The sequence below is a fragment of the Mastacembelus armatus genome, chromosome 18 (genome assembly GCF_900324485.2).
Source record: "Mastacembelus armatus chromosome 18, fMasArm1.2, whole genome shotgun sequence".
Lineage (NCBI taxonomy): Eukaryota > Metazoa > Chordata > Actinopteri > Synbranchiformes > Mastacembelidae > Mastacembelus > Mastacembelus armatus.
The window spans coordinates 18,624,553-18,649,717 of NC_046650.1; the positions used below are offsets into that span (position 1 = coordinate 18,624,553).

The following is a 25,165-nucleotide window of genomic DNA, read 5'->3' on the forward strand; positions in this document are numbered from 1 at the left end:
ACAGTCTGCACAGCTCAGTGACTCATGAAAACCAAACCTACACCTCCACTTTGGCCTTCTTCTCTTTCTCCTCTTCCTTCTCCTTCTTCTTCTTCTCCTTCCTCTCCTTCTTCTCCTGTTTCTCCTTCCTGCCAGAGAAGAAGACTTCGTCAGTGTCTCCTCATTGGCTGATGAATTACCTGATGATTTATTCACCAGAAACCTGAACAGACCTGACACAGCTGAGAAAACCTAAACCTGAACCTTTGAATCAGCAGAGAAGAAGAATCCAACTTACTCTTTTCTCTCCTTCTTCTTTTTCTTCTTCTCCTCCCTGGAAGAAAACAGGACGTGCATCACACTGGGATGAGGCGTGTGCATGTGTCAGGATTGTTGGCAGCGGCCTGTCCAATACTGCCCCCTGCTGATCTTGGCCTGACCAGGATCTCGAGCTAATCAGTTGATTCACGGCACCCGTTCAGCACTAGTCTTAAACACGCCAGGACAACAGGCTCGCTGCCAGATTGTGGTTAATCCTCGCTTGACTCTTTCACGGCACGACAAGAATTGAGCCTTTGGACAATTCGATTTGGATTTTTGGAATACACGATCACAACCACTAGAAGACGTGATTGGTTTTTGTTTTGATGTAAGACTGCTTTGGACTTTGGGAATGCACAACCCCAACCACTAAAAGACTTGTTTTGTCTTTTGTTCTGATTCAGGACGTAAGTGTTGGAGAGACTTGTTTTGACGTTTTGTTTGTTTTGGAATAACTGCCACTCCTGTTTTCAACCTGAAAGATTCACGTCACCTGAATGATGCCCAAGAGAAAGTTTACCTAAGTTGTTTTACAAGTAACTGGCATTTCAGACAAGCTACTTTACTTTGTTTGACTCATATTGGGCCAGGTGGCGCCCCCAGGGCTTCCTCCTGAATCATCTTCTCTACGGGAAAAATAAAAACTCTTGTTGTAACTGTTCCTCGTGACTGTCAGAATTATTGAGCTCTAAACCAGAGTGCTAGTAGACTCTAACAGTATGTGTGTTTACGTGCACGTGTTTGTGTGTTTCTTACTCATCGTTGTTGCTGTTGTTGACGTTGAACAGGAGTCCTGCTGCTGCTCCCTGGGCCCTGACGCACAGACACAAACACAGTCAGATAAAACAAGTCACCAGCAGCTGAGTCCTTCACAGGAGCCTGGAATATGTGAGGGACACCTGAAACCAGCAACAGAACCCCCCCAGCCCTTAACCATACTCAGAACCTCCTGCAGGAGTCCTGGAACTGGTATTTGGACCATGTTATTGATCTGGGAATTAGGGTGGACTGTAAATTAACAGCATCAGTGTGTCTAAAGCTTTTTAAGGACCTGAACACTGCCCCCTTTAAAGACCAGACCTCCTTTGCAGAACTGTCCCAACACTCAACACGACCTGATTTGAAGCAGCTCCTCCTGTTCCTCCTGTTCCTGGTTCCTCAGACCTGAGGCCTCATCTGTGTGGAGGGTTGTACAGCTGCCTGACAGGCTGAATTCTGGGTAAATATATGAACATCTCCACAGACAGCCACAAATAACATTTTCAAGATGCTCTTCAACAGCCACTCACCTGTTCCCTTCCCTGACGTCACCTGGCTCCTGAAGAATGATGGTGGGCGGGGCTAACCTGGAGACAGGTGCAGGTACTGGCAGAGCTACTTTAGCCATGTTGGTGGACTTCCTGTGGGCACACAGACAGAAACTAACAGAGCTTCATGTTGATTTATCTAAAGGCTCCACCTGTGCATGGAATCACTATGGGACACTCGACAACTACAACTCCCATGATCCTTTGACAGCTCTCTACCAGAACCACATGTTAGTCTGTAAGACAAGAGTTGGGTCTTGGGTGAATTTTTAACAGTTGTTCAAACAGCTGCTGGGTCTGATCAGATTTAAACACATCAGTCTGTTCCTGAGACTGGACCAGTACCTGACCAGTTTGACCAGCACCTGAAACAACACAGCCCAGTGTGTTTAAATGTGTGGCTCATGCTGACATTCAGCACCAGCTCTGCACAACAGTGACACGGACTCTGGAGGTCTCACTGATGGGTCCACATGAGACCTTCTGTCCACACAGAGGCGCTGCAGGTTCATCAGAGATGTGTTGTTGAGGACGAGCTTCACTGCTCCTCTTCATGGACGCATGAACGGCATTTTGTCAAAACATGGAGTTTTTATGCTGCTGGTGGAGACGGGAGGAGACATGTCTCAGATGAGTCACTGAATCAGGTCTGAACACAGGCTGCACTTGTTCTTCTTCTCTTTCTGTAACAATCTGTGTCTCCTGAAAACCAGCAGCTTTTATTCTTGAATTAAAATGTAAAACAATACATCACACATCCTGCACCTTTATTGTGAAAGGCACAGGAATCAGAGCAGCAGGTTAAAAGTGAAATCAATGTTTGGGGATTATTGTGTTGTTTGCAGTGAAATAAAAACCGTCACACAACAGATGGGAAAATGTAAAAAACTGAATTTGTAAACAAAACACACACACTCCAGTTATTTTAACACAATTAAACATTTAAATTAAAAGTATTTTATTTTTTCTTTATTTATATGAATATTCTGATTATGGGCTGTATCATAATCACACCTGCATCCTCCACTAGCTGCCTTACTCACCTGCCAGCTGATTATCCGTCGCTCTCGGTTACGTGTCCTAAATCCACCAACTGCCCATCAAACTCATCGCCAAGGAAACAGGACACACACCTGGCCCCTTTAAATCCAGGTGTGTGTGTGTGTTTGGAGTCCAGAGAGAAACGAGGAGAAAGTGGACGGAGTGAAAGCGTCTCCTCCGTCACCCTGACAGGGATAAAGAGATTAGACAGAGATGATACGTCTGACCAACCTACACCTGAGCACACAGGTGGGGGAGGAGCCTAATTCATGTTTATCTCACCTGTTCTCCTGCTCAGCTGCAGTTTAACCTTAACGTTTAAGGTCCTGCACATGTGCACAGTTCACAGCTGGAACATTTTATTCAACAGGTTAAATGATAAAGGTGGTGATGATGAGGATGTAAAGGAAAGGAAACAAGGAAACACTGGAGGAAACAAGGGAAGGAGGACGAGAGGAGTGAAGGGAAGACTGAGGAGGGAGCAGATTATGAACTGGTTTCTTCTGAGTCAGCCGACTGACCCTAATAACACACACACACACACACACACACTCACACACACACACACTCACAGAAGCAGCTTTAATCAGATTATCAGGATTTACTCTGTAGGTGTTTGTGAGGACTCGTCTTCCACCTGAAGACCAACAACAAATCCTCACAATGTAAATCTGACTTATTAGTGTTATTACTTTATTATAGTATAATATAATATTTATATTATACTATATTATATATATATTATATTATAATATTATAAACCATTAAACCTCAGACTCAGTTTAAGGTTGTCTTTTATTTATTGTTTAATGTTCTTTGACTGTGTGTTAGTTTGTATTTATTGTTGGGTCTGAGTCCTCTAAAGACCCAACTGTGTGTGTGTACAGGCCTATACAAAAACAGTTTAACATTAGATGGTTAGATGAAGGTTGAGGGAAGGTTAGGGTGAGGTTGGGTCTGATGTCCTCAGATGGGACGAAGACAAGACTCGGTGTGTGTTTATGTTTGTCTGTGTTTGTGTGGACAGACTTTAGTTGAAGACCATCATTGTGAGGACACGTAGGTAAGAACCAGGTTCAGTTTCAGACCAGTTTCAGATCAGGCTTAGGGTTATATGTATTTACTTATGATAGTTAACCTTTCAGGAGGCTTTGAAATAAATACTAACATGCTAACAACAACAATGCTAACATTCTAATGTTTAGCACCTGTAATGTTTATTGTGTTCACTCAGTCAGATTATCATGCTAACATGCTAACATGCTAATCTGACTGCAACGGAAGGGCATCATGTGTAATAGCAAATTTCAAATGTTTGAATTTGAACTTGAATTTGAATTTAGTTTGTATAGTTTGAATTTATTAGTTTGAATTTGAAAAACAACTCAAAATTTCAAATTTCAAATAGCAAATGCTAACATGCTAACATTTGCAGCAAACAGCTGAAGCTGATGGGAATAACATTAGTTTCACCGATATCTGGTCAAAAAGTAAATGTTATAAAGGTCAGAGGATCATCAGAGTTCAAAGGTCATCCTGGGAGGAACATGTAGCACGTCACTCAGTTACCAGTTTATTAGGTACACCTAGCTAACAATGGTATCTGGTCACAATAACTGAAGGTGTTTTTGTTGTTTATCATAACCTACTGATGTAAACATGGTGTAAACACATTAGAGACACAATGATCATCCAGGTAAAAAAACAAAATGAACTTTATCACCTTCATGGAGGAGGATCTTCTGCTGGATTAGCTTTAGCTGGGTTTTCTTAAAAAACTGGAAAATGTGGATGGACAGACTGATCCTGTTGTCTCCAGAACCAGCTGTGAGGTAGAAACCACATCACTGACAAACACAAAGGTCCAGATCTGGCTCAGATGAAATGCAGCTTTTATTTAGTTCAGTCAAAGGTCGACAGTGCAAAGAATCAGCTAAACTGAGTCTCACATGATGAACAACAAGCAGACTGTCAGTGGAAACCATGACGCCTCAGCAGAAACACATGATGGAGGCTCAAAGCGCTGCAGCAAACACACACACAGGAAATAAAAGTGCAGCAGCTGTGGTTTTTGGCAGCAGATCTACAGAGACGTGTCAGGTCTGATCAACAGGAAACACCTAGTTTATACAAAACACTGACAGAGATCAAACACTGACGCAGCCTGCAGCTACAGCATCACTGCACATGGTTAATAAACAGTTCACTTCATGGGTCGGACTCAGCGCTGACCCTCGCCTCATCATCCTGCTCCTCAGCCAATCCCTCCTTGGCTCGGTTGGACCGGGGTGTTGCCATGGAGACGTGCAGACTGTTATCTGCCAACAGACGAATTAATGGAGAAATTAATGAAATTATTATAAACAGAGCTGAGTTTTTCACACTGTGATGATTCAGAGTGTTACCTGTGGGTCTGTGTCGATACAGAGACACCATGAGGACAGTGGAGATGACGTAGGGACAGAACACCACCAGGTAACGGACCACTGGGAACACCTGCTGGAGGGGGGAGGGGGCTGGGGGCGGGGCTGCAGAGGACACTGTAGTTAGTTCGGGGGGGGCTGCAGTGGTGGGCGGGGCTGTGGTTGTAGGTGTTCCTGCAGACAGAAGCCCACCTGGTCAGGTGAACATGTGGCTGAAATCAGTGTCAATCAAAGTGAAGCTGCTGACCTGTGACAGAGATCCAGCTGGGTGGAGACTCTCCATGGCCCCTGATGTTACACCTGTAGACGCCTTCATCAGCCTTGATGGTCATGTGACCTGTAGGCCCGGTGCCAATTAGAGAGTCATGTTTATAGAAATCAGCTGGGAGGTCGGAGGATGTCTGGGTTCTACAGATCAGGGTGATGTTTTCTCCCTCCATCACAGGGAGGACAGGACTCTGCAGGATCACTGCTCCACCTCAACACAGAGACAAACTACAGCATTTCATCCATTTCCACACAGCTTCATCAATACTAACTCCACAGGCTCATCTTACCACTGACAGTGATGTTGATGCTCTGACTGGTTGCTCCCTCTCTGGACTCACACCAGTAAACTCCACTGTCCCAGGGCAAGACGTAGCTGATCTTACAGGGAGAACCAGCTGATGTTCCCCAGTCAGCTCCACACTGAGTCCTGGTTTCTCTGGTTGTGTTCCTCCTCAGGGTCCACCCAGCAGAGCTGTCGTCCTCCTCACAGCTCAGAGACAAAGAGTCGTCTTCAAAAAACTGGGAGCTGCTGGGACTCAGAGTCAGACGAGCTGTGGTGCAGACACAGTTTCAGTCCAACTAAACCTTCAATGACCTGCAGCTCAAACACTTTTACAAAAACTGATCAGTGGGTTTTCCTGGTTGGCTGCAGCCTGTCGTGGCCTTAATGGGTCTCCTGGACTCTGTCAGTACTAATATAAAATGTGTCTGACTCATTGGCAGGTTGATATACTTTACATTATGAGGACTACATGGAACATCTACTGTATGTTGCTTTGAATGATGGGTAATCTCTGTCTAGTCCTCTGCCATGTGTTCTATGGGAGGTTCTCCTGCAGGTTCTATCAGAGATGAGGAGTGTTCTGGCTGGGAACCAGTAAGTGCTCTGAGACATGCAGCCTCCTCCAGAGTAACTCCACACTAACTGGGCTCTCAGGGGATCTTGGACAGAACCAGAGAGTCAGACTGGGACAGCAGAAGAAGCTCACTGACCTTGGTCTGTTGTGCAGCTCAGCAGGGACGTCACAGCTGCAGAGAAATGAGAGTCAGGTCAGTGGGAGGTTTAACATGGAGCAGAGACAACTGGACCAACACTGGAGAGGGAACACAGCCATGCTGGTTTGGTCTGATGCCTGAAGTCTCATTGTCTCATGAACATTTATATCCCAGACCCCACTGGTCCAGAAGAACAGCAGCAGAGTTCAGTCAATTGGAGCTGACTCTGGTACAGCAGCTGTCAGTGTGTGATCAACAAGAGACACCAGACAAACTGAGGAGACAAACAAACTAGAACAGAAACATAAAAATGTTGTGCAGAGGAAAAGAGACAGAGAAGAAACTAAACATCAGGACTCCAGTCGTGTTGTGGTGGAATCTGAACTATCTGAAGTTATGAGACACAAACACAGAGAGTTACTCACAGAGCAGACGGAGCAGAGACGTGGCCTCCATCCTCAGTAGGTAACATGAGCTCTGATCTCAGATCAGGTCGGTGTCCCAGTTAAAGGCTGAGCCTTCCTGTGTGGTTGATGTGGTTTGAGTCGACTATGAGACACGTTTATGATTCGGAGAAAAGTTTCTCTGTGGTGACGATGAAACTGAGACATTTTGAGAAGATAAAAGTTACTGAAGAACAAAAATCTTTGATGATGCTTTAATGATCAGTTTCTGAATCATGGACTATTTCATACATAATGATAAGTTCTGTAACCTGCTGGTCCACAGTGCTGACAACAAACTTAGTAGGTCTGTTGTTTGGACCCTGACTAGAGTCTGTAGGACTTAGGAAAACCAGTTCTTAGTGAAGCTACAGTCCCATAAAATATGAACTTTATAATTTCAGTGAGACATTTGTGTGAGACAGCTGCATCTTCCTGTAGAAGTGAGCTGTGGGTCGGCAGAGAGGAAGTGAGACCTGAGTGTCTGACGGTAACCACTGAACTAATGTGGGTGGAAAGAGACTGGACCCAGTCTCAGACTTTAACTGGAGGTGCATGTTCACAGTGATGATGTTCAGTCATAAACATTTGAAACTCACTGTAACTGAACTCACCTGATGTGACTGTCACCTCTTGGTTCTGTCTGGTTCTGACACTGATCGGATCACTGTGTGGTCCTGAGTCTCTGCTGCCATGTGCTGTTTCAGGCTAAAGTTCCCACATCTTGTGGTCAGGAGGCAGTGTGATGGGTCATATGTGGCTCAGTGACTCTAGAACGTCCCACCATCCCCATCATCATCATCATCATCATCATCATCATCATCATCATCATCATCATCATCATCATCATCATCATCATCATCATCATCATCATCATCATCATCATCATCATCATCATCATCATCATCATCATCATCATCATCATCATCATCATCATCATCATCATCATCATCATCATCATCATCATCATCATCATCATCATCAGAGCCTGTTCAGCTCAGCTGTTTCCTGGAATCTCTGTTGTTTCATTGTAAATCACGTGACTCCTCTGTCACGGTAGTGGGCGTGGCATAAACAAACCACATCAAGTCAAACTGCAGCTCAGGAAGTCAGCCAGTCTGACAGGATCTGGTCTCTGTGACTTTCTGCTGCATGTTGCTACTTTTCTGTCCAGGGATCAGTCAAAGTTCACATTTTATTGTAAACCACGTGACTCCTCCGTCATCTACACTTTGGGCAGGACACAGGCCCTTGTCCTCAGGAGGCTGTGCAGTCCGACAGTTTTCCTGTTCCTGTACTTGTGATAACTAAACAACAACAACAACAAGATGTCTGCCTGTCTAACATGGATGGTTTCTGTGGGTCTGATTGGATCCTTGGTGTTGGGTCCTGTCTATGGAGGTAAGCTGGGTCAGTGAATGCACCACGTTATTGACTGTTGTTGGGTTGTTAGTTACTGAGCTGAAAGAAACCAGTTCCAGTGAAACAGTCTCCGGTCTGGGCTCAGATGCAGACTGGAGACTCCACAGGTCCTGCTGGTCTTTGCTTCCTGGTTTGGGCACATTGTCGTTTTTGTCGTTGTTCTGTTGCTGTCATGGCATCAGCTGCAGAACAAGCTCTGAAATAATTTACATTTTCATTGACGGGGTCTGGACCCTTCACCCTGGTGGCTCCAGGACTGGGACCAGGTTATGTCTCTTTTATTACAACATGAGTCAACACTATTTTGAGACGCAGTGTGACGTGTTAGTCCACAGACCGACTGAGCTGCATTTCTGGGCTCCATTAAAACACGACAGGTTTAGAAGAAGTGCAGGTCAGAACCTGTAGAGCAGCTTCAGCAGCATCATTATGTCATTATATTATTCTGTTGTTGTTATCAGGCTCTTTTCATCAGGACCAGGTAGAGATGTGGGTTTTTGGCTCTGACCTGTTCATGGACACTGATTGTGTTTCTAGACTCTCCCACATGGTCCTGATCCAAGAGACAATCAATCACATCCATGGACAATATTTTCCTATTGAACACATTATTAAAGGTTTCTAATGTACCCCCCTCTCACTCCCATTGAAAAGTCCTGATCGGACCAGTCTGGACCCACTGAGGTGGTCCCATGATGCAGTTTGGTTCTGATTATCAGGCTCCTGTTTGGATAATGAGCCCAGTGAGCTTCAGATTGTGGAACTGTCACATCTTATCAAAGCTGTTTCAGCTGCAGGTCTACCAGGGAACAGACTCCACCTCTGGATCTTCCTTTAGAGAAACTGCTACACCTGGTGGGGCCTGTTCTCCACTTCCCCTCAGGCTGTTTCTACAAACTCTGGTGTTCACACATGCACTTTTTTCTACTTCCAGTCATTTGTAGATTCTCTTAGAAACTCATAGGTTTGGTGTCAAACTCAGTTTAATGTGCACAGACTTTGTCCAGACAGCAGAGCTGTTTGATGAACAGATGAAGATAAAAATGTTTCCCAGAGAGCTGTGGTACTGATTCCTGCTTCTGTTTCCTTTTGTGGTTCAGACCCAGAACAGATCGAAGCCAAACCTGGAGAAAACGTCACTCTTCAGTGTCGAGGATCCAAAGATGCTACGACTGTAATGTTAAGGTGGGTCAGACCTGACCTGATGGAGTCAGAGGGTTATGTCTTCTACTTCACAGACAACAGACTAAATGAAAAATACCAACATGAAGCTTTTCGTGGTCGAGTGGATCTGAGAGATCCAGAGATGAAGGAGGGAGACTTTTCTGTGATTCTGAAGAACGTCAGGATCAGCGACACTGGATCATATGAATGTTACGTTGGAACCAACGGAAACAAACCAAAGCTCATCAACAACAGGAGCCTGGAGGTGGAATATCCAGGTGAGTTTACAGAGTCCCGACTCAGGTGAGGGTGAATTGCAATTTCTTCCTGGTTGGTTTTGTTCAGGTCAGACTGAATGATGCAGATCCAGATCCCGTCCCTGCAGTCCCCTCTGACCCAGTTCAGCAGAGACCAGTATCCCCTTTCTGACAGCCCCTCACTCTGATTGGCTTCTATGGAAGTTACACCTGGACCCTCTAACCTCTGGTCTCTGTCTGTTCCTCTGTTCTTCAGTCATCACAGCTGAACCTGGACAGACTGTCACTCTGCCATGTCGAGCTCCCAGCAACTCAGAGATTAGAACAGTAGAGTGGACCAGACCTGATCTGGATCCAAAATATGTCTTTGTGTATTGGAACAATCAGCCTGATCCAGTAAACCAGCATCCATCTTTTAAGGAGCGGGTGGAGCTGAAGGACTCACAGATGAAGGATGGAGACGTGTCTGTGACTCTGAAGAATGTGACGTTTAATGACACTGGGACATACGAGTGTCGTGTCTTACAGGGTCAATCAAAACCACCTGAACTCATCAGCATCATCCACCTGAGAGTCTCAGCAGGTGAGTGTGTGTTTGTCTGAGCAGCAGAGCTGAAGCTGCTTCCTGGTTGTTGATGTGAAACCAGATGTTTGTGTTTTCTCCAGATGTTGTTGATGAGACTTTGTAGAAAACAGCTGGATGAGTGATGTGGTCAAAGTGCAGGAGATAATGTCTGACAGGAGTTTGTTCTGTTCTTCAGTCATCACCTACCTGACACCTCACACCTGTTCTCTCCTGCAGGTCACAGAGAAAAACACAGAGACGATGGACAAGACAAGGATAGAGGAGACAATCATGGACATGTGGGTCTGATAGTTGGTGGTATTTTGTTTGTTGCTGCTGTTGTTGGTATTATGTTCTATAGAAAATAATCCAGACCCACAGACCAGAATCCAAACCCACGTCCTGAACAAATACCAATGAACCAGATGGAAACTGGGTCAGACCAGTTGGGTTCTGGTCCTGCAGCTGTCAGGGACCAGTCCAACACAGTCAGCCCAGAGTCTTGACTTCAGTCTGCAGACACATCAACATGTGTATTTATCTCAACTGTGACGTGAACTAACATGAGACACATGTTCCTGAGTCAGACTCACTGTTTGTTTCAGCTGCTTCATTTTCTAACTTCAAAGCTCTGAAGCTTCTGTTGCTTTAACCACAACATGAAGCTGAAAACTCTGTAAATAATGTTTTTATTTCTAAATTCAGTTTTTATTCATGATGCAGGTCCATGTGGTTTGATCCTAAAAGCTGTTGACTGAACATGTTGCTGCAGGTCCTGAGCTGTTTATTCCAGCAGCTGGTCTAAAGTCCAAACTATGACCTGTTGAAAACTTCAGTCTGTTTAATCCATGTTTTATTTTAAATCTGTCCTTTATGTTTGAATCTGATGTGAGCAGCTTCAGTTTCAGCCTGATGTGGCCTGTAAAGCTTTTCTTTAATAAAGTCTGACTGGACTCAGCTCTGACTCTGGGTCTTTCTGTCTGATCCAGCTTTTTCTGGTCCAGTAGTGACCCAGTAACTGGTGGAACATTTGTACTGGACTCAGTTGGGACAGAGGGATTGGACCTACTTGTAGTTTGTGCTCAGCAAAGAAGTAGGTTTGTTCTTCAGGGAACAGAAAGTACCAGTTTGTCCTAAACGCACCACGGCCTCAGAAGATCCTGACTCAACAGAAGCTGCATTTGAGCCTCAGACAAACTTTGCAGTGAGTTTTTGCTCAGAATCAAAGTCGTGCAGTTTGTCCCTCATGGGTTCCAGTGCAGAGACGTTCAGGGTCAGCGAGGAGTGTAGGAGAAGTGAGGACCTATGAAGACCTGTGCTCACACATGAGGAACCGTGCAGAGTTCCTTTAATGCTGTGAGCAGCTGCAGCAGGATAAGAGGCTGTTTTGAATCTCAAATGTGGAGACAAAGTGTTGAGCTGCTGTGGATCAAACCATCCTGACACTGTTGGTTCTGTTTCCTGCTGCCGCCTCAGGACAAACACTCAAACTGGTTCAACTGGTCGAAGCTTCTAAATGACAGAAGGGAAAGTGAAACAGTGTGGGGGATTTCTCTGGACATCATGTTCTAATTAGAAACAACAGGCTCCGTGTTTCCTGAGCAGGCAGGAGGAAGGTTTTTATCCTTTATTCCTCACATCAGTCACTGTGAGCTAAACCATCACCAACCGTTCTAACAGCATCATTCCACCTGTGCTGTGTGGGACCGGACTGGACTGTTCCTGACTGACTGTGGAAACAGCTTCTTAATGTTTGCTGCTGCAGGTGGAGCTGCTGTTCAGACTGGGAACATGTCAACGTCAACTAAAGGTCATAGATCCAGACTCTAGACACATCCAGGACTAAAATCAGCAGGTTCACATTTAAAGAACCTCACAGCCCAGTTCCAGTGGAGGGAGCTGTCTGCTTGGACCAGTTCTCCTACAGTTTGGTGTCAGGACATTTGTAATGTGAACATGGGGGAGTGGGGTTCCATATTAAGGAGTGACCAGTTACCAGAGAACCTATTGTGAGATACTGGGTAATGACTTATATAATTATCATAATTAGTCCATCATTTCTCCATGAGAACAACTCACCACCCTGATGGAAAATCACAATGGTCGTTATCTGTTATTTAAAAACATGGTTTCAGTGATTCAGCAGGTCCACAAACTGCCCTCAGACCAGGTGATGCACAGGTCTACAGCGTATCCAGGGCAAACCTGAGTTATTAAACTTTCATCCTCAGCACAGTTATAACTCATTTGAGAGCCTCACTCTTAGTCTCTCACATACAAACTGGAAAACACAAAAACCAGTTCTACTTGTCATTTTGTACCGTCCACCTGTTCCTTACTCAGAGTTTTTAACTGAATTCCCTGACTTCCTGTCTGATTTAGTGCTTAGATCAGATAAAGTTATTATAGTGGGAGATTTTAACATTCATGTAGATGTTGAAAATAACAGCCTCAGCATTGCATTTAATTCTATATTAGATTCAATTGGTTTCATTCAAAACGTCAATAAACCCACCCACTGTTTTAATCACACCCTTGATCTTGTTCTGACCTATGGCATCGAAATTGAACATCTAATAATTTTTCCCCCAAATCCTGTTTTGTCAGATCATTCTTTAATAACTTTCGAATTTAAAATGATGGATCATGCAGCGTCTGGAAGAAAATTCCACTACAGCAGATGTTTATCCGACAACGCTGTTAATAAATTTAAGAAAATGATTCCATCTTTATTTGCATCTATGCCAAGTATAAACATAGTGGAGGGCAGCTGCCTTAATCCTACTCCCTACCAAATTGATCATGTTGTTGACAGCGCTGTAACCTCACTGCGTGAAACGCTTGATTCTGTAGCCCCTCTGAAAAAGAAGTTAGTGATTCAGAGGAGACTAGCCCCATGGTATAATTTACATGTTCGTACCTTAAAGCAGGCATCACGAAGGCTGGAAAGGAAGTGGCGTTCCACAAACTTAGAGGAAATTTTTCTAGCCTGGAAAAACAGTCTACTAACATATAAAAAAGCTCTCCGTAAAGCCAGAACTGCATACTATTCATCACTAATAGAGGAAAATAAGAACAATCCCAGGTTTCTTTTCAGCACTGTAGCCAGGCTGACAAAAAGTCACAGCTCCGTTGAGCCCAGTGTTCCCTTAGCTCTCAGCAGTGATGAATTTATGAGTTTCTTTACAAATAAAATCACAACTATTAGAGATAAAATTCAGCAGATGCTTCCTATACCTGCAATAAATGAATCTTTTACTACAGTAGCTCTTGAATCATCTGTAGGACCTCAGTTATGTTTAGACTGCTTCTCTCCTATAGATCTCTCTGAATTTACATCAGTAGTTGCTTCATCGAAATCATCAACGTGTCTCTTGGACCCCATCCCGACTAGACTGCTTAAAGGCACCCTGCCATTAATGAACTCATCTTTATTGGACTTGGTAAATTTATCTCTAGTATCAGGCTACGTACCACAGGCCTTTAAGACTGCAGTAATCAAACCTTTGCTCAAAAAGCCTAGTCTTGATCCAGGAGTCTTGGCTAATTATAGACCAATATCCAACCTGCCATTTATTTCTAAAATCCTAGAAAAAGCTGTTGCTAAGCAGCTATCAGACCACTTACACAGGAATGAACTATTTGAAGATTTCCAATCAGGATTTAGAGCACATCATAGTACAGAAACAGCACTGTTGAAAGTTACCAACGATCTTCTCTTAGCCTCAGATAATGGACTTGTTTCGATACTTGTCCTCCTAGACCTTAGTGCAGCATTCGACACCATTGACCACAACATCTTATTACAGAGACTGGAGCATGTGATTGGTATCAGAGGAACAGCGTTAAAGTGGTTCCAATCCTATTTATCGGACAGATTCCAGTTTGTTCATGTCCATGATGAACCTTCCACACGAACAAAAGTTAGTTATGGAGTTCCACAAGGTTCTGTGCTAGGACCTATTCTGTTCACCTTGTACATGCTTCCTTTAGGATATATCATTAGGAAGCACTCTATTAATTACCACTGCTATGCGGATGACACTCAGTTATATCTATCTATTAAACCTGTTAACACAAACCAGTTAACCAGACTTCAAGCCTGTCTAACTGACATAAAGGCCTGGATGACCAGTAACTTTTTACTTTTAAACTCGGAGAAAACAGAAGTCATTATATTTGGGCCAAAAAATCTCAGAAATAACTTTTCTAAAATTATAGCTACTCTAGATGGCATAGCCCTGGCCTCCAGCACTACTGTAAAAACACTTGGAGTTATTTTTGACCAGGACATGTCCTTTAACTCACACATAAAACAAATTTCTAGAACTGCATTCTTTCACCTGCGCAACATTTCCAAAATTAGGAACATCCTGTCTCAAAATGATGCAGAAAAACTAGTCCATGCATTTGTTTCCTCAAGGCTAGATTACTGTAACTCATTACTATCTGGATGTCCTAATATCTTAATAAAAAGCCTCCAATTAATCCAGAATGCCGCAGCCAGAGTCCTGACAGGAACTAGCAAGAGAGATCATATTTCTCCTATATTGGCTTCTCTTCATTGGCTCCCTGTAAAATATAGAATAGAATTTAAAATCCTTCTTCTCACATACAAATCCCTTCATAATCAAGCTCCTTCATACCTTAAAGACCTCATAGTACCATATTATCCCAATAGACCACTTCGCTCTCAGAGTGCAGGCCTACTTGTGGTTCCCAGAGTTCTCAAAAGCAGAATGGGAGGCAGAGCCTTTAGCTATCAAGCTCCTCTCCTGTGGAACCAGCTCTCAGCCTGGGTTCAGGAGGCAGACACTCTCTGTACTTTTAAGGCTAGACTTAAAACCTTCCTCTTTGACAAAGCATATAGTTAGGGCTGGCTTCAGGCAACCCTGAACCATCCCTTAGTTAGTTATGCTGCTATAGGCCTAGACTGCCCGAGGACCATCGGTGCACTGAGCTCCCCTACCCTAACCCCCCCCCCCCCCCCTCTCTCTTCTCTCCTCCCACCTCATGTATATTCCACTATTGAATGTCACTAACCTTGTGCTCTCTCTCTCCCCTAGTTTGTGCTCTCTCCCTCTCTCTCTGTTCTCTCTGTACCTTCTGCAGGTGTCCCTGGTCCTGGAGCTGTTTATCGCTGATGTGCAGTTACTGGCCCCACCACCTTGCAGTGTCTATTTGTTGTTTATTGTTGCTGTTCTTTTCTCTCTGCTCTATCCACTCACCCCAACCGGTCGAGGCAGATGGCCGCCCAGACTGAGCCCGGTTCTGCTGGAGGTTTTTTTCTTCCGTTAAAGGGAGTTTTTTTCCTCTCCACTGTCACCAAGTGCTTGCTCATAAGGGAATTGTTGGGTTTTTAGTTTTAGTTTTTGTAAAGTGCCTTGAGATGATTTGTATTGTGATTTGGCGCTATACAAATAAAATTGAATTGAATTGAATTGAATTGAAGCATCATGAAGGTGAAGCACTGCTACAAGCTGAAGGTGGAGGAACACTTCTCTAACTCTGACCCCCGACCCCCAGCCACAGATGTCTCTTTCCTTAACAAGCTAAATCACTTTATGCTCACTTTGACCCGGATAACAAAGACCAGACCCTCTGCAGACCACCAACCCCACACACTCAGGTACAGTGATGTCTACGCTCCACTGACCCAGATCAAAACATGCAAAGCTGCTGGCCGTGATGGAATTCATTGTGCCAGTGCCCAAACACCCCACCCCGACATGCTTGATCAACTACCGCCCTGTTGTACTCACACACATCGTTATGATGGTGCTTCGAGCGACTGGTCCTGGTCCACCTAGAGGACAGCCTCCCATCTACACTGGACATTATCAATTTGCCTACCACAGAAATAAGAGCACTGAGGATGTAGACTCCACAGTCTCCACTCTGTGCTCTCACATCTGGACAATAACACATATGCTAGAATGCTGTTTGTAGACTTCAGCTCAGCAGTCATCACCGTTATCCCGTCCAAGCTACCCAACTTCCTCTGTAACTGGATACTGGACTTTCTGACCAGCAGACCTCAGCATGTAAGGTCAGGCCACACCTACTCCACCATCATCACCGGTGAACCACAGGGCTCTGTGCTCAGCCCATTACTCTACTCCCTCTTCAGCTACGACTGCAGGCCTGACCATGGGATCTTGAGTTATTGTTGAGCACGTTGTCTCTGCTGCTTCCTGTTTCTGGTCAGAGCTCGAACTACAGGAAGGAAACGGTTTCAAAGTGACGCCACAGAAAACACCCTGGGCCTCAGAGACAGTCCCATGTTGTAGCTGTATAAACTACACATGACTCAAAGGTCTGTGATATGACTGGAGGCTGCCTGACAGTTTACACCCTGAATAATAGACAGCTACTTATTATTACCTCAACATTGTTTCTATGCCCGTTGCACTAGTGACTTAGCTTAAGGCATCATTTGTACACATGCATCTGTAAACAGCCTTCATAGTTTGAGCCTGTACATATATTTATAGCACATATTTCTCTCTACAGTGTGTTTATAGTCCTCACATCTGTATATATGTTCATAGCACTGCCTTAGTCTCCAAACTGTAGATTCTGCACTTCTGCTTAGATGCTAACTGCATTTCGTTGCCTTGTACCTGTAAATGTGTAATGACAGTAAAGTTTAATCTAATTCACACACAGGTGGGACTAATTTATGGAGAATTATATTATGTCCACATCAATGTGAGAGATTACTGTCATTTCTCAGGGTGATCCAGTGTTTTAGTGACAACTACATATTATTTTACTCTGATTACTCTAACTAGGCTGCAGCAGATCCCCCTGACCCTAAATAGGAATAAATGGGTCTAGACCATGGATGGATGGATGGATGGATGGATGGATGGATGGATTACTCCATCATTAGATTATATTACAGCCAATTTCAGTGATTTAAATGTTCTTGATGTCTGCTGATTCAGTCTGTGCTCACTTTGGTTATTTTTACTGCCATATATTCTCATTTAGGGTCTGGACACTTATTCCCCTCAGTGTCAGAAGAACAGGCTCACACCAGAGGGTTCCCATCACGCCCTGAAAGACAAATGATTTCCATACCTGCACCATGAGAACAGCTTTACTGTGGCTGAGCTGTTTATTTATACACAGTGTTGATGTGTTTCTCCATCCTGTCATGAGTAAACAGAGGACTCTGAAACTACAGAGACAAATGAAAAGTCAGTAGGGGATGAGCCATTCAGTGTTTAGATGATGTTTCCCTGCAGCTCCTGATCAATCAGACTGTCAGGATGAAGCTTTTTATCATTTCTTCCTCTTATCAGTCTGTTCCTCATTAGAACAAAATGATTCAGTCTATTCCTTCAAATTAAAAGCCTCCAGTCTGATAACCTCAGTCTCCTCCATATTAAAGGGACTGACCCTTGTCCTGGACTCAGACTGTGTCTGGTTTGTCATAAAAACCTCAGAGATTCAGTGAATGTGTTTGCAGACAGAGGGAGGAGACGTCATTCAGCAGGTTAACATCACTGACTGAGGAAAATCACTTCACTCACAGCTGCTCAGATACTTTAAAGTACAATCCTGAGGTTTTTGTACTTTACTTGAGTATTTACTGTTTGACATCTGGTTATGATTATATGGTTCTGTCAACATGAGCAGACACGTCACCAGCAGGTATTTTTGTTTGATGTGTGTCTGTGATTAGACAGTTTGAACAAGAAGCCTCTGTTCCCAGAAACATATCTGAAAGTAAAATTCACATGTTTTATATATTTGAAAATGTTTTGCATTTAGTCAAATCCCAGCTGGACCTGGAGTGAGTCCAAACTGAGCCAGTGTCTGTGTGGAGTCTGCATGTTCTCCCTGTGCTTGTGTGGGTTTTCTCCAGGTACTCTGGTTTCCTCCCACAGTCCAAAAACATGTATGTCAGGTTGATTGGTGACTCTAAATTGCCCATAGGAGTGAGTGTGAGTGTGTGAGATTGTTTGTCTCTATGTGGCCCTGTGATGGACTGGGGACCTGTCCAGGGTGGACCTCTGCCTTTCACCCAAAGAGAGCTGGGATAGGCTCCAGCAGATCCCTGTGACCCTGGTTAGGACTAAGGGGGTCTAGATGATGGATGGGCCCTAAAATGACTGAAGTGTCTGTGCTGCCCCCTGCTGGTTGGTCCTGGTCACTGTGTCCACCATGTTCACATGAAGCTTTTATCCATATTACATGATAATATTTCAGACCATGACTCTGTGTGATGCTCCATCATGTATTAGCTACATGGAAATATGAAATACATCCCATAATGCACAGCATGATACATATATGAAGACATTTATGTGAGGACTGACCGAGTGAAGACATGAGCTGTTGTTTCTTTAATCTGACCCAGCCTGCAGGTACCTGTGAGTCCACAGATTCAGATTAAACCTGTTTCCTGCACAGACTCAGAGAATCAGCCACCAGGTAAAACTTAAAGCTGCTGACCACAAAGAAACGACACAACGACTAGAAAGAGACTGAAAACCCCCCAAAGATGATAAAATGACAGGAACACACTGAACAACATGAAGACACTGAACAACTGATGCAAAACAAACACAACCTGAGTCTGAACGGACAGAAAACAACATGATGAGGGATCATGTGGTTACTCAGGTGGGGGCTTATTCCAGGTCTCTGCCCTTAGTGGGACTGACTCATGGTGGAGCAGCTGCTCTTTTTGTTTTCACAGCAACAAAAGGGTTTGGATCTTTTTCTTTTCAGTGGGTTTCTGTCTCTGTCGTCTCTGGGTTCTTTGTTGTTCTGTGTCTTTGTGTGAACATGGTGGACACAGTGACCAGGACCAACCAGCAGGGGGCTTTAAAAGGCTGTTTCTGCAGCTCATGTGAATCCACAGATTAAACCTGTTTCCTGTACAGACTCCGAGAATCAGGGGCCAGTGAAAACTTATTACAGACCGTCTGTGGATCAACGGGACCAGACGACAGAAGAGAAGATGAACAGTGGAACCATGTCCCTGCTCTTTGTTTGGTTTTCATTCTGTCTCCTGGTCTGTGAGTCTGAAAGTGAGTCCAGTTGATTCACAGCCCTGAAAGTGTCACACATGGACTTTACTCTTTACCTTATTATGAGTTGAGGACAGTACTTCTTACTATTATTATTCATTAGTTGAAGGTGTTTGATTATTAGAATACTACAGTCTGAGCTGCTGGACTGTGCTGAACCTTAAAGTTTGATTCCTCCTAAAAGTCCTTCAGACCAACACTGCTGGCACAGAGTCAAGATCCAGTGTGTTTTGACTCCTTTAAACTATGTTACTGTGGATGTTGAATGTAAAGCAGAAATAAATGTGAGGCTGTGCTGAAACTGTCCTCGTTGCTGTGTGAAAGGAGCCGTTCGTTAGGAAACTCTTTAGGATCAACAGCTGGTGACAGTGTTTTTATGTTTCCCACTGATGGAGGATCTGAGTCAGTCCTCCACAGTCCCTTTGTACTCTCAGACTAAAACAGGCCACTGTAACGTCTCTCGCCAACAAGCTGGATGAGATGAAGCTGCAGATTCATTGTGATGGACGATCACAGACCTGCCTCAGGAAACATCAAATACATGTTGGACGTGTGTCCGTCCACGTTGTTAGAAACTTAATGACTTTTTATAACTTTTATATTCTGTCTGTCTGACGAGGCCAAACCACACAAACCAACCAACCACACAAACAACTGCCCGACCAACACGACACACAGTCCGTCTGTCCAGAAACACCTGTAGCTGCTCAGGCTTTTGAGTCTGAGTGGATTATAGGAACAGGGTCTGCAGGACACAGCTGGACTTTTCTCTGACACTGCTGGTATTTCCCAAAGCATAAAGTCAAAGATGAGTCTCAGACCCAGACCAGAGCAAACCAGCCTGTGGTCTCAGCAGCTGTACAGCTGTGTCCAGGTGTGACACCAAAGCTGGATTTGCATGTGAACATTGACACACAGTAGGTCTGGGTGCTGATGACTGACAGTTCATCAGCAGGAGACAACATCAAATCCTGCTCTATCAGTGAAAAGGGCCAGTCAGGATGATGCAGTCCACCTCAGAGTCCACAGTCATCTCGTTTTCTTCACACTGATGCTGGTTGTCTTTGCACAGAGTCCCCAGTTCATCTGGAGATGAGTCCAGCTTGTTGCTATTGGAGGAGCAATAATGTAATTTGATGTGTTCACTAGGTGAAGGCCGCACCTGTAAACTGAATCTAATTTAAATGTACAGGTGTGAGGGAGGGCCGTCTGAATCTTCCTGACACTGGACAGCAAACACCACATCGGTCCTCTTTTGTTTTGGTATCTGGTCTTTAGGGTGAACCAGTCTCTGTCTCAGTGTGTTGGTGGGTTTGAAGTGGACTGGTATCTGATGTTTCCCAAAAATCCACTTAAGCCTCTGAAACACCTGCTACATATGGAATGACCAGGTTCTTTCTCTGTGGGTCTTGAGGCTCAGTTGTGTCTCCTGTTTTTCTGCCTCATGTGGATGTTGCCTTGTTGAAGGTCCACTTGGAACTTGGTCCAGACGAGTCTTTCCTAAGAAAAGGTCTGATGTGTGCAGCTTCAGTTTCAGCCTGATATGTCCTGGAAAGGTTTATTTTAATAATAAATCAGCTCAGCTCAGACTCTGTGTCTTTCTGTCTGATTCACTGTCACTAACACACACAGACCATGTTTGGGTTTAGTTTTGTGCTGATGGACACAGACCAGTGGTACAGTCCACGTACCTGTGTGGACAGGTGAGTCTGAAGGAGTCTGTGTCTGTGGGAGCAAAATAAAAGCCTCAAGTCTCATCGCTGGTGTTTATGTGCAGACACACAGGTGGAACCAAAATGTCCCAGGAGAAGAAACGCTGCAGGATGCTCAGGTCAAAGGTCACTGGTTACTCTGGTTCAGCAGTTCCCCCTGCTGGAATAGGTTTACTGAGGTAAAAGTACATGAACGTAAAAATTATCTTTTAAAGAAAAACACAAATTCAGATGAATTTTTCCTCCAATCTGATGTTGAAGCTGCAAAACTGTAGATTTTCAAACATACCAACCGTTGCATTTTCTTAATCTTAGAATGAGCCTTTTAAATCTACATGAGGAGCGGGTCTCCTTTCATGGAGGCAGCCATGTTGCAGCTTCATGTTTCTACAGTAGCCCAGAAGGGACAAACCAAACTCTGGCTCTTAATTTTAACTTCAGAAATAACCGGAATGTGGTTTAACTTTATTGTTTGATAGTTTCACACAGCACATATATCGTTTTCTATTATGTAACAAGCTACATAAGTTCATGAAAGCCCACCTTGATAGTTTTAGGTTCTATGTGGTTCTCCAGTCTAACCTGAATGTGTTTAGTGGTACTCAGGAAGGATGACAATCCTGACAGTGTGTTTGTGCTGACCTCACCAATAACTAAAAACCTGAAAATCACCCAGAGTGTTTCTAGTCAGGTCTGGAAACTCTACTTTGTGTAATTTATAATTTGTAGTGATATTTTTGTTTATCTTCATTCCAGGATACTACATGATTTTTTACTTTGTGTGTCTGTGTGTGTGTGTGTGTGTTACCTGGCGATGATCAGGGTCCAGTTGTATAAGACGGGGACGGTGATGACAAACAGCCAGTAGTAGTAGGTGTTTCCTGCCGGATCAATGACTGTGATCTCCTGAGGACTGGACCCAGAGACAATAATCACTTTGATTGATTAGAATTAACAGCTACAGTCTGCACAGCTCAGTGACTCAGGAAAACCAAACCTACACCTCCACTTTGGCCTTCTTCTCTTTCTCCTCTTCCTTCTCCTTCTTCTTCTTCTCCTGTTTTTCCTTCCTACCAGAGAAGAAGACTTCGTCAGTGTCTCCTCACTGGCTGATGAATTACCTGATGTTTTATTCACCAGAAACCTGAACAGACCTGACACAGCTGAGAAAACCTAAACCTGAACCTTTGAATCAGCAGAGAAGAAGAATCCAACTTACTCTTTTCTCTCCTTCTTCTCCTTCTTCTTTTTCTTCTTCTCCTCCCTGGAAGAAAACAGGACGTGCATCACACTGGGATGAGGCGTGTGCACGTGTGTGTACGTGCACGTGTTTGTGTGTTTCTTACTCGTTGTTGTTGCTGTTGTTGACGTTGAACAGGAGTCCTGCTGCTGCTCCCTGGGCCCTGACGCACAGACACAAACACAGTCAGATAAAACACGTCACCAGCAGCTGAGTCCTTCACAGGAGCCTGGAACATGTGAGGGACTCCTGAAACCAGCAACAGAACCCCCCCAGCCCTTAACCATACTCAGAACCTCCTGCAGGAGTCCTGGAGCTGGTATTTGGACCATGTTATTGATCTGGGAATTAGGGTGGACTGTAAATTAACAGCATCAGTGTGTCTAAAGCTTTTTAAGGACCTGAACACTGCCCCCTTTAAAGACCAGACCTCCTCTGCAGAACTGTCCCAACACTCAACACGACCTGATTTGAAGCAGCTCCTCCTGTTCCTCCTGTTCCTGGTTCCTCAGACCTGAGGCCTCATCTGTGTGGACGGTTGTACAGCTGCCTGACAGGCTGAATTCTGGGTAAATATATGAACATCTCCACAGACAGCCACAAATAACATTTTCAAGATGCTCTTCAACAGCCACTCACCTGTTCCCTTCCCTGACGTCACCTGGCTCCTGAAGAATGATGGTGGGCGGGGCTAACCTGGAGACAGGTGCAGGGACTGGCGGAGCTACTTTAGCCATGTTGGTGGACTTCCTGTGGGCACACAGACAGAAACTAACAGAGCTTCATGTTGATTTATCTAAAGTCTCCACCTGTGCATGGAATCACCATGGGACACTCAACAACTACAACTCCCATGATGCTTTGGCAGCTCTCTTCCAGAACCACATGTTAGTGTGTAAGACAAGAGTTGGGTCTTGGGTGAATTTTTAACAGTTGTTAAAACAGCTGCTGGGTCTGATAAGATTTAAACACATCAGTCTGTTCCTGAGACTGGACCAGTACCTGACCAGTTTGACCAGCACCTGAAACAACACAGCCCAGTGTGTTTAAATGTGTGGCTCATGCTGACATTCAGCACCAGCTCTGCACAACAGTGACACGGACTCTGGAGGTCTCACTGATGGGTCCACATGAGACCTTCTGTCCACACAGAGGCGCTGCAGGTTCATCAGAGACGTGTTGTTGAGGACGAGCTTCACTGCTCCTCTTCATGGACGCATGAACGGCATTTTGTCAAAACATGGAGTTTTTATGCTGCTGGTGGAGACGGGAGGAGACATGTCTCAGATGAGTCACTGAATCAGGTCTGAACACAGGCTGCACTTGTTCTTCTTCTCTTTCTGTAACAATCTGTGTCTCCTGAAAATAACCAGCTTTTATTCTTGAATTAAAATGTAAAACAATACATCACACATCCTGCACCTTTATTGTGAAAGGCACAGGAATCAGAGCAGCAGGTTAAAAGTGAAATCAATGTTTGGGGATCATTGTGTTGTTTGCAGTGAAATAAAAACCGTCACACAACAGATGGGAAAATGTAAAAAACTGAATTTGTAAACAAAACACACACACTCCAGTTATTTTAACACAATTAAACATCATTTAAATTAAAAGTCTTTTATTTTTTCTTTATTTATATGAAAAAATGGGGTGTATCATAATCACACCTGCATCCTCCACTAGCTTCCTTACTCACCTGCCAGCTGATTATCCGTCGCCCTCGGTTACGTGTTCTAAATCCACCCATCAAACTCATCGCCATGGAAACAGGACACACACCTGGCCCCTTTAATTCCAGGTGTGTGTGTGTGTTTGGAGTCCAGAGAGAAACAAGGAGAAAGTGGACGGAGTGAAAGCGTCTCCTCCGTCACCCTGACAGGGATAAAGAGATTAGACAGAGATGATACGTCTGACCAACCTACACCTGAGCACACAGGTGGGGGAGGAGCCAAATTCATGTTTAGCTCACCTGTTCTCCTGCTCAGGTGCAGTTTAACCTTAACGTTTAAGGTCCTGCACATGTGCACAGTTCACAGCTGGAACATTTTATTCAACAGATTAAATGATAAAGGTGGTGATGATGAGGATGTAAAGGAAAGGAAACAAGGAAACACTGGAGGAAACAAGGGAAGGAGGAGGAGAGGAGTGAAGGGAAGACTGAGGAGGGAGCAGATTATGAACTGCTTTCCTCTGAGTCAGCAGACTGACCCTAATAACACACACACACACACACACACACACACACACACACACACACACACACACACACACACACACACACACACACACACACACACACACACACACAGAAGCAGCTTTAATCAGATTATCAGAATTTACTCTGTAGGTGTTTGTGAGGACTCGTCTTCCACCTGAAGACCAACAACAAACGACTTATTAGTATTATTAATTTATTATTGTATAATATAATATTTATATTATACTATATTATATATATATTATATTATAATATTGTAAACCATTAAACCTCAGACTCAGTTTAAGGTTGTCTTTTATTTATTGTTGACTGTTCTTTGACTGTGTGTTAGTTTGTATTTATTGTTGGGCCTCTTGTTGGTAAGGTTAGATGAAGGTTAGGGTGAGGTTAGGTCTGATGTCCTCAGATGGGATGAAAACAAGACTGTGTGTATTTATGTCTTTCTGTGTTTGTGTGGACAGACTTTAGCTGAAGACCATCATTGTGAGGACACGTAGGTGAGAACCAGGTTCAGTTTCAGACCAGTTTCAGATCAGGCTTAGGGTTATATGTATTTACTTGTGATAGTTAACCTTTCAGGAGGCTTTGAAATAAATAGTAACATGCTAACAGTGACAATGCTAACATGCTAATGTTTAGCACCTGTAATGTTTATTGTGTTCACTCAGGCACATTAGCATGCTAACATGCTAACATTTGCTAACCAGCAGCAAACAGCTGAAGCTTATGGGAATAACATTAGTTTCACTCATATCTGGTC

At 44.1% G+C, this 25,165-nt stretch overlaps 3 protein-coding genes and 2 long non-coding RNA genes across 9 annotated transcripts in view; 1 reads left to right on the forward strand and 4 right to left on the reverse strand.

Annotated features, from left to right (window-relative positions):
* LOC113139722 (polymeric immunoglobulin receptor-like) overlaps window positions 1-17,469 on the forward strand; it is a 28,683-nt gene extending 11,214 nt beyond the window's left edge. The window contains exons 4-8 of one of the 3 annotated variants that reach the window (XM_026323170.2): window positions 8,618-8,625; window positions 9,464-9,644; window positions 9,880-10,206; window positions 10,426-10,487; window positions 17,185-17,469. In XM_026323170.2, the coding sequence (XP_026178955.1) occupies window positions 8,618-8,625; window positions 9,464-9,644; window positions 9,880-10,206; window positions 10,426-10,487; window positions 17,185-17,265 (659 nt within the window). In that variant the 3' untranslated portion in view covers window positions 17,266-17,469. Of the gene's footprint in view, window positions 1-8,617; window positions 8,626-9,463; window positions 9,645-9,879; window positions 10,207-10,425; window positions 10,488-11,177; window positions 12,414-17,184 lie in introns of those variants that run through there. The other 2 variants (XM_026323186.2, XM_026323178.2) reach the window with 2 other exon arrangements.
* The window catches only part of LOC113139796 (low affinity immunoglobulin gamma Fc region receptor II-like), a 113,254-nt gene that overhangs the window by 20,150 nt on the left and 67,939 nt on the right, over window positions 1-25,165 (reverse strand). The window lies entirely within an intron of this gene.
* On the reverse strand, window positions 1,056-3,059 carry LOC113141975 (uncharacterized). Its single transcript, XR_003296886.1, has 4 exons — window positions 2,931-3,059; window positions 2,651-2,833; window positions 1,590-1,700; window positions 1,056-1,113 (listed from the first exon to the last, which is right to left on the reverse strand). It is a non-coding gene; the product is annotated as an uncharacterized LOC113141975 (long non-coding RNA).
* LOC113140294 (low affinity immunoglobulin gamma Fc region receptor II-c-like) lies at window positions 4,524-6,988 on the reverse strand. Of its 2 annotated transcripts, none has more exons than XM_026324114.2 (6): window positions 6,763-6,988; window positions 6,335-6,370; window positions 5,629-5,892; window positions 5,319-5,549; window positions 5,054-5,245; window positions 4,524-4,966 (listed from the first exon to the last, which is right to left on the reverse strand). In XM_026324114.2, exons 1-6 carry the CDS (start codon window positions 6,791-6,793, stop codon window positions 4,857-4,859), a joined length of 864 nt encoding a protein of 287 aa, XP_026179899.1. In that variant the 5' UTR covers window positions 6,794-6,988; the 3' UTR covers window positions 4,524-4,856. The 2 variants fall into 2 exon arrangements, with proteins under 2 accessions (XP_026179899.1, XP_026179908.1); XM_026324123.2 differs by having other exon boundaries at window positions 5,054-5,176; window positions 6,763-6,987.
* LOC113141985 (uncharacterized) lies at window positions 22,089-24,230 on the reverse strand. Its single transcript, XR_003296888.1, has 3 exons — window positions 23,884-24,230; window positions 22,827-22,937; window positions 22,089-22,350 (listed from the first exon to the last, which is right to left on the reverse strand). It is a non-coding gene; the product is annotated as an uncharacterized LOC113141985 (long non-coding RNA).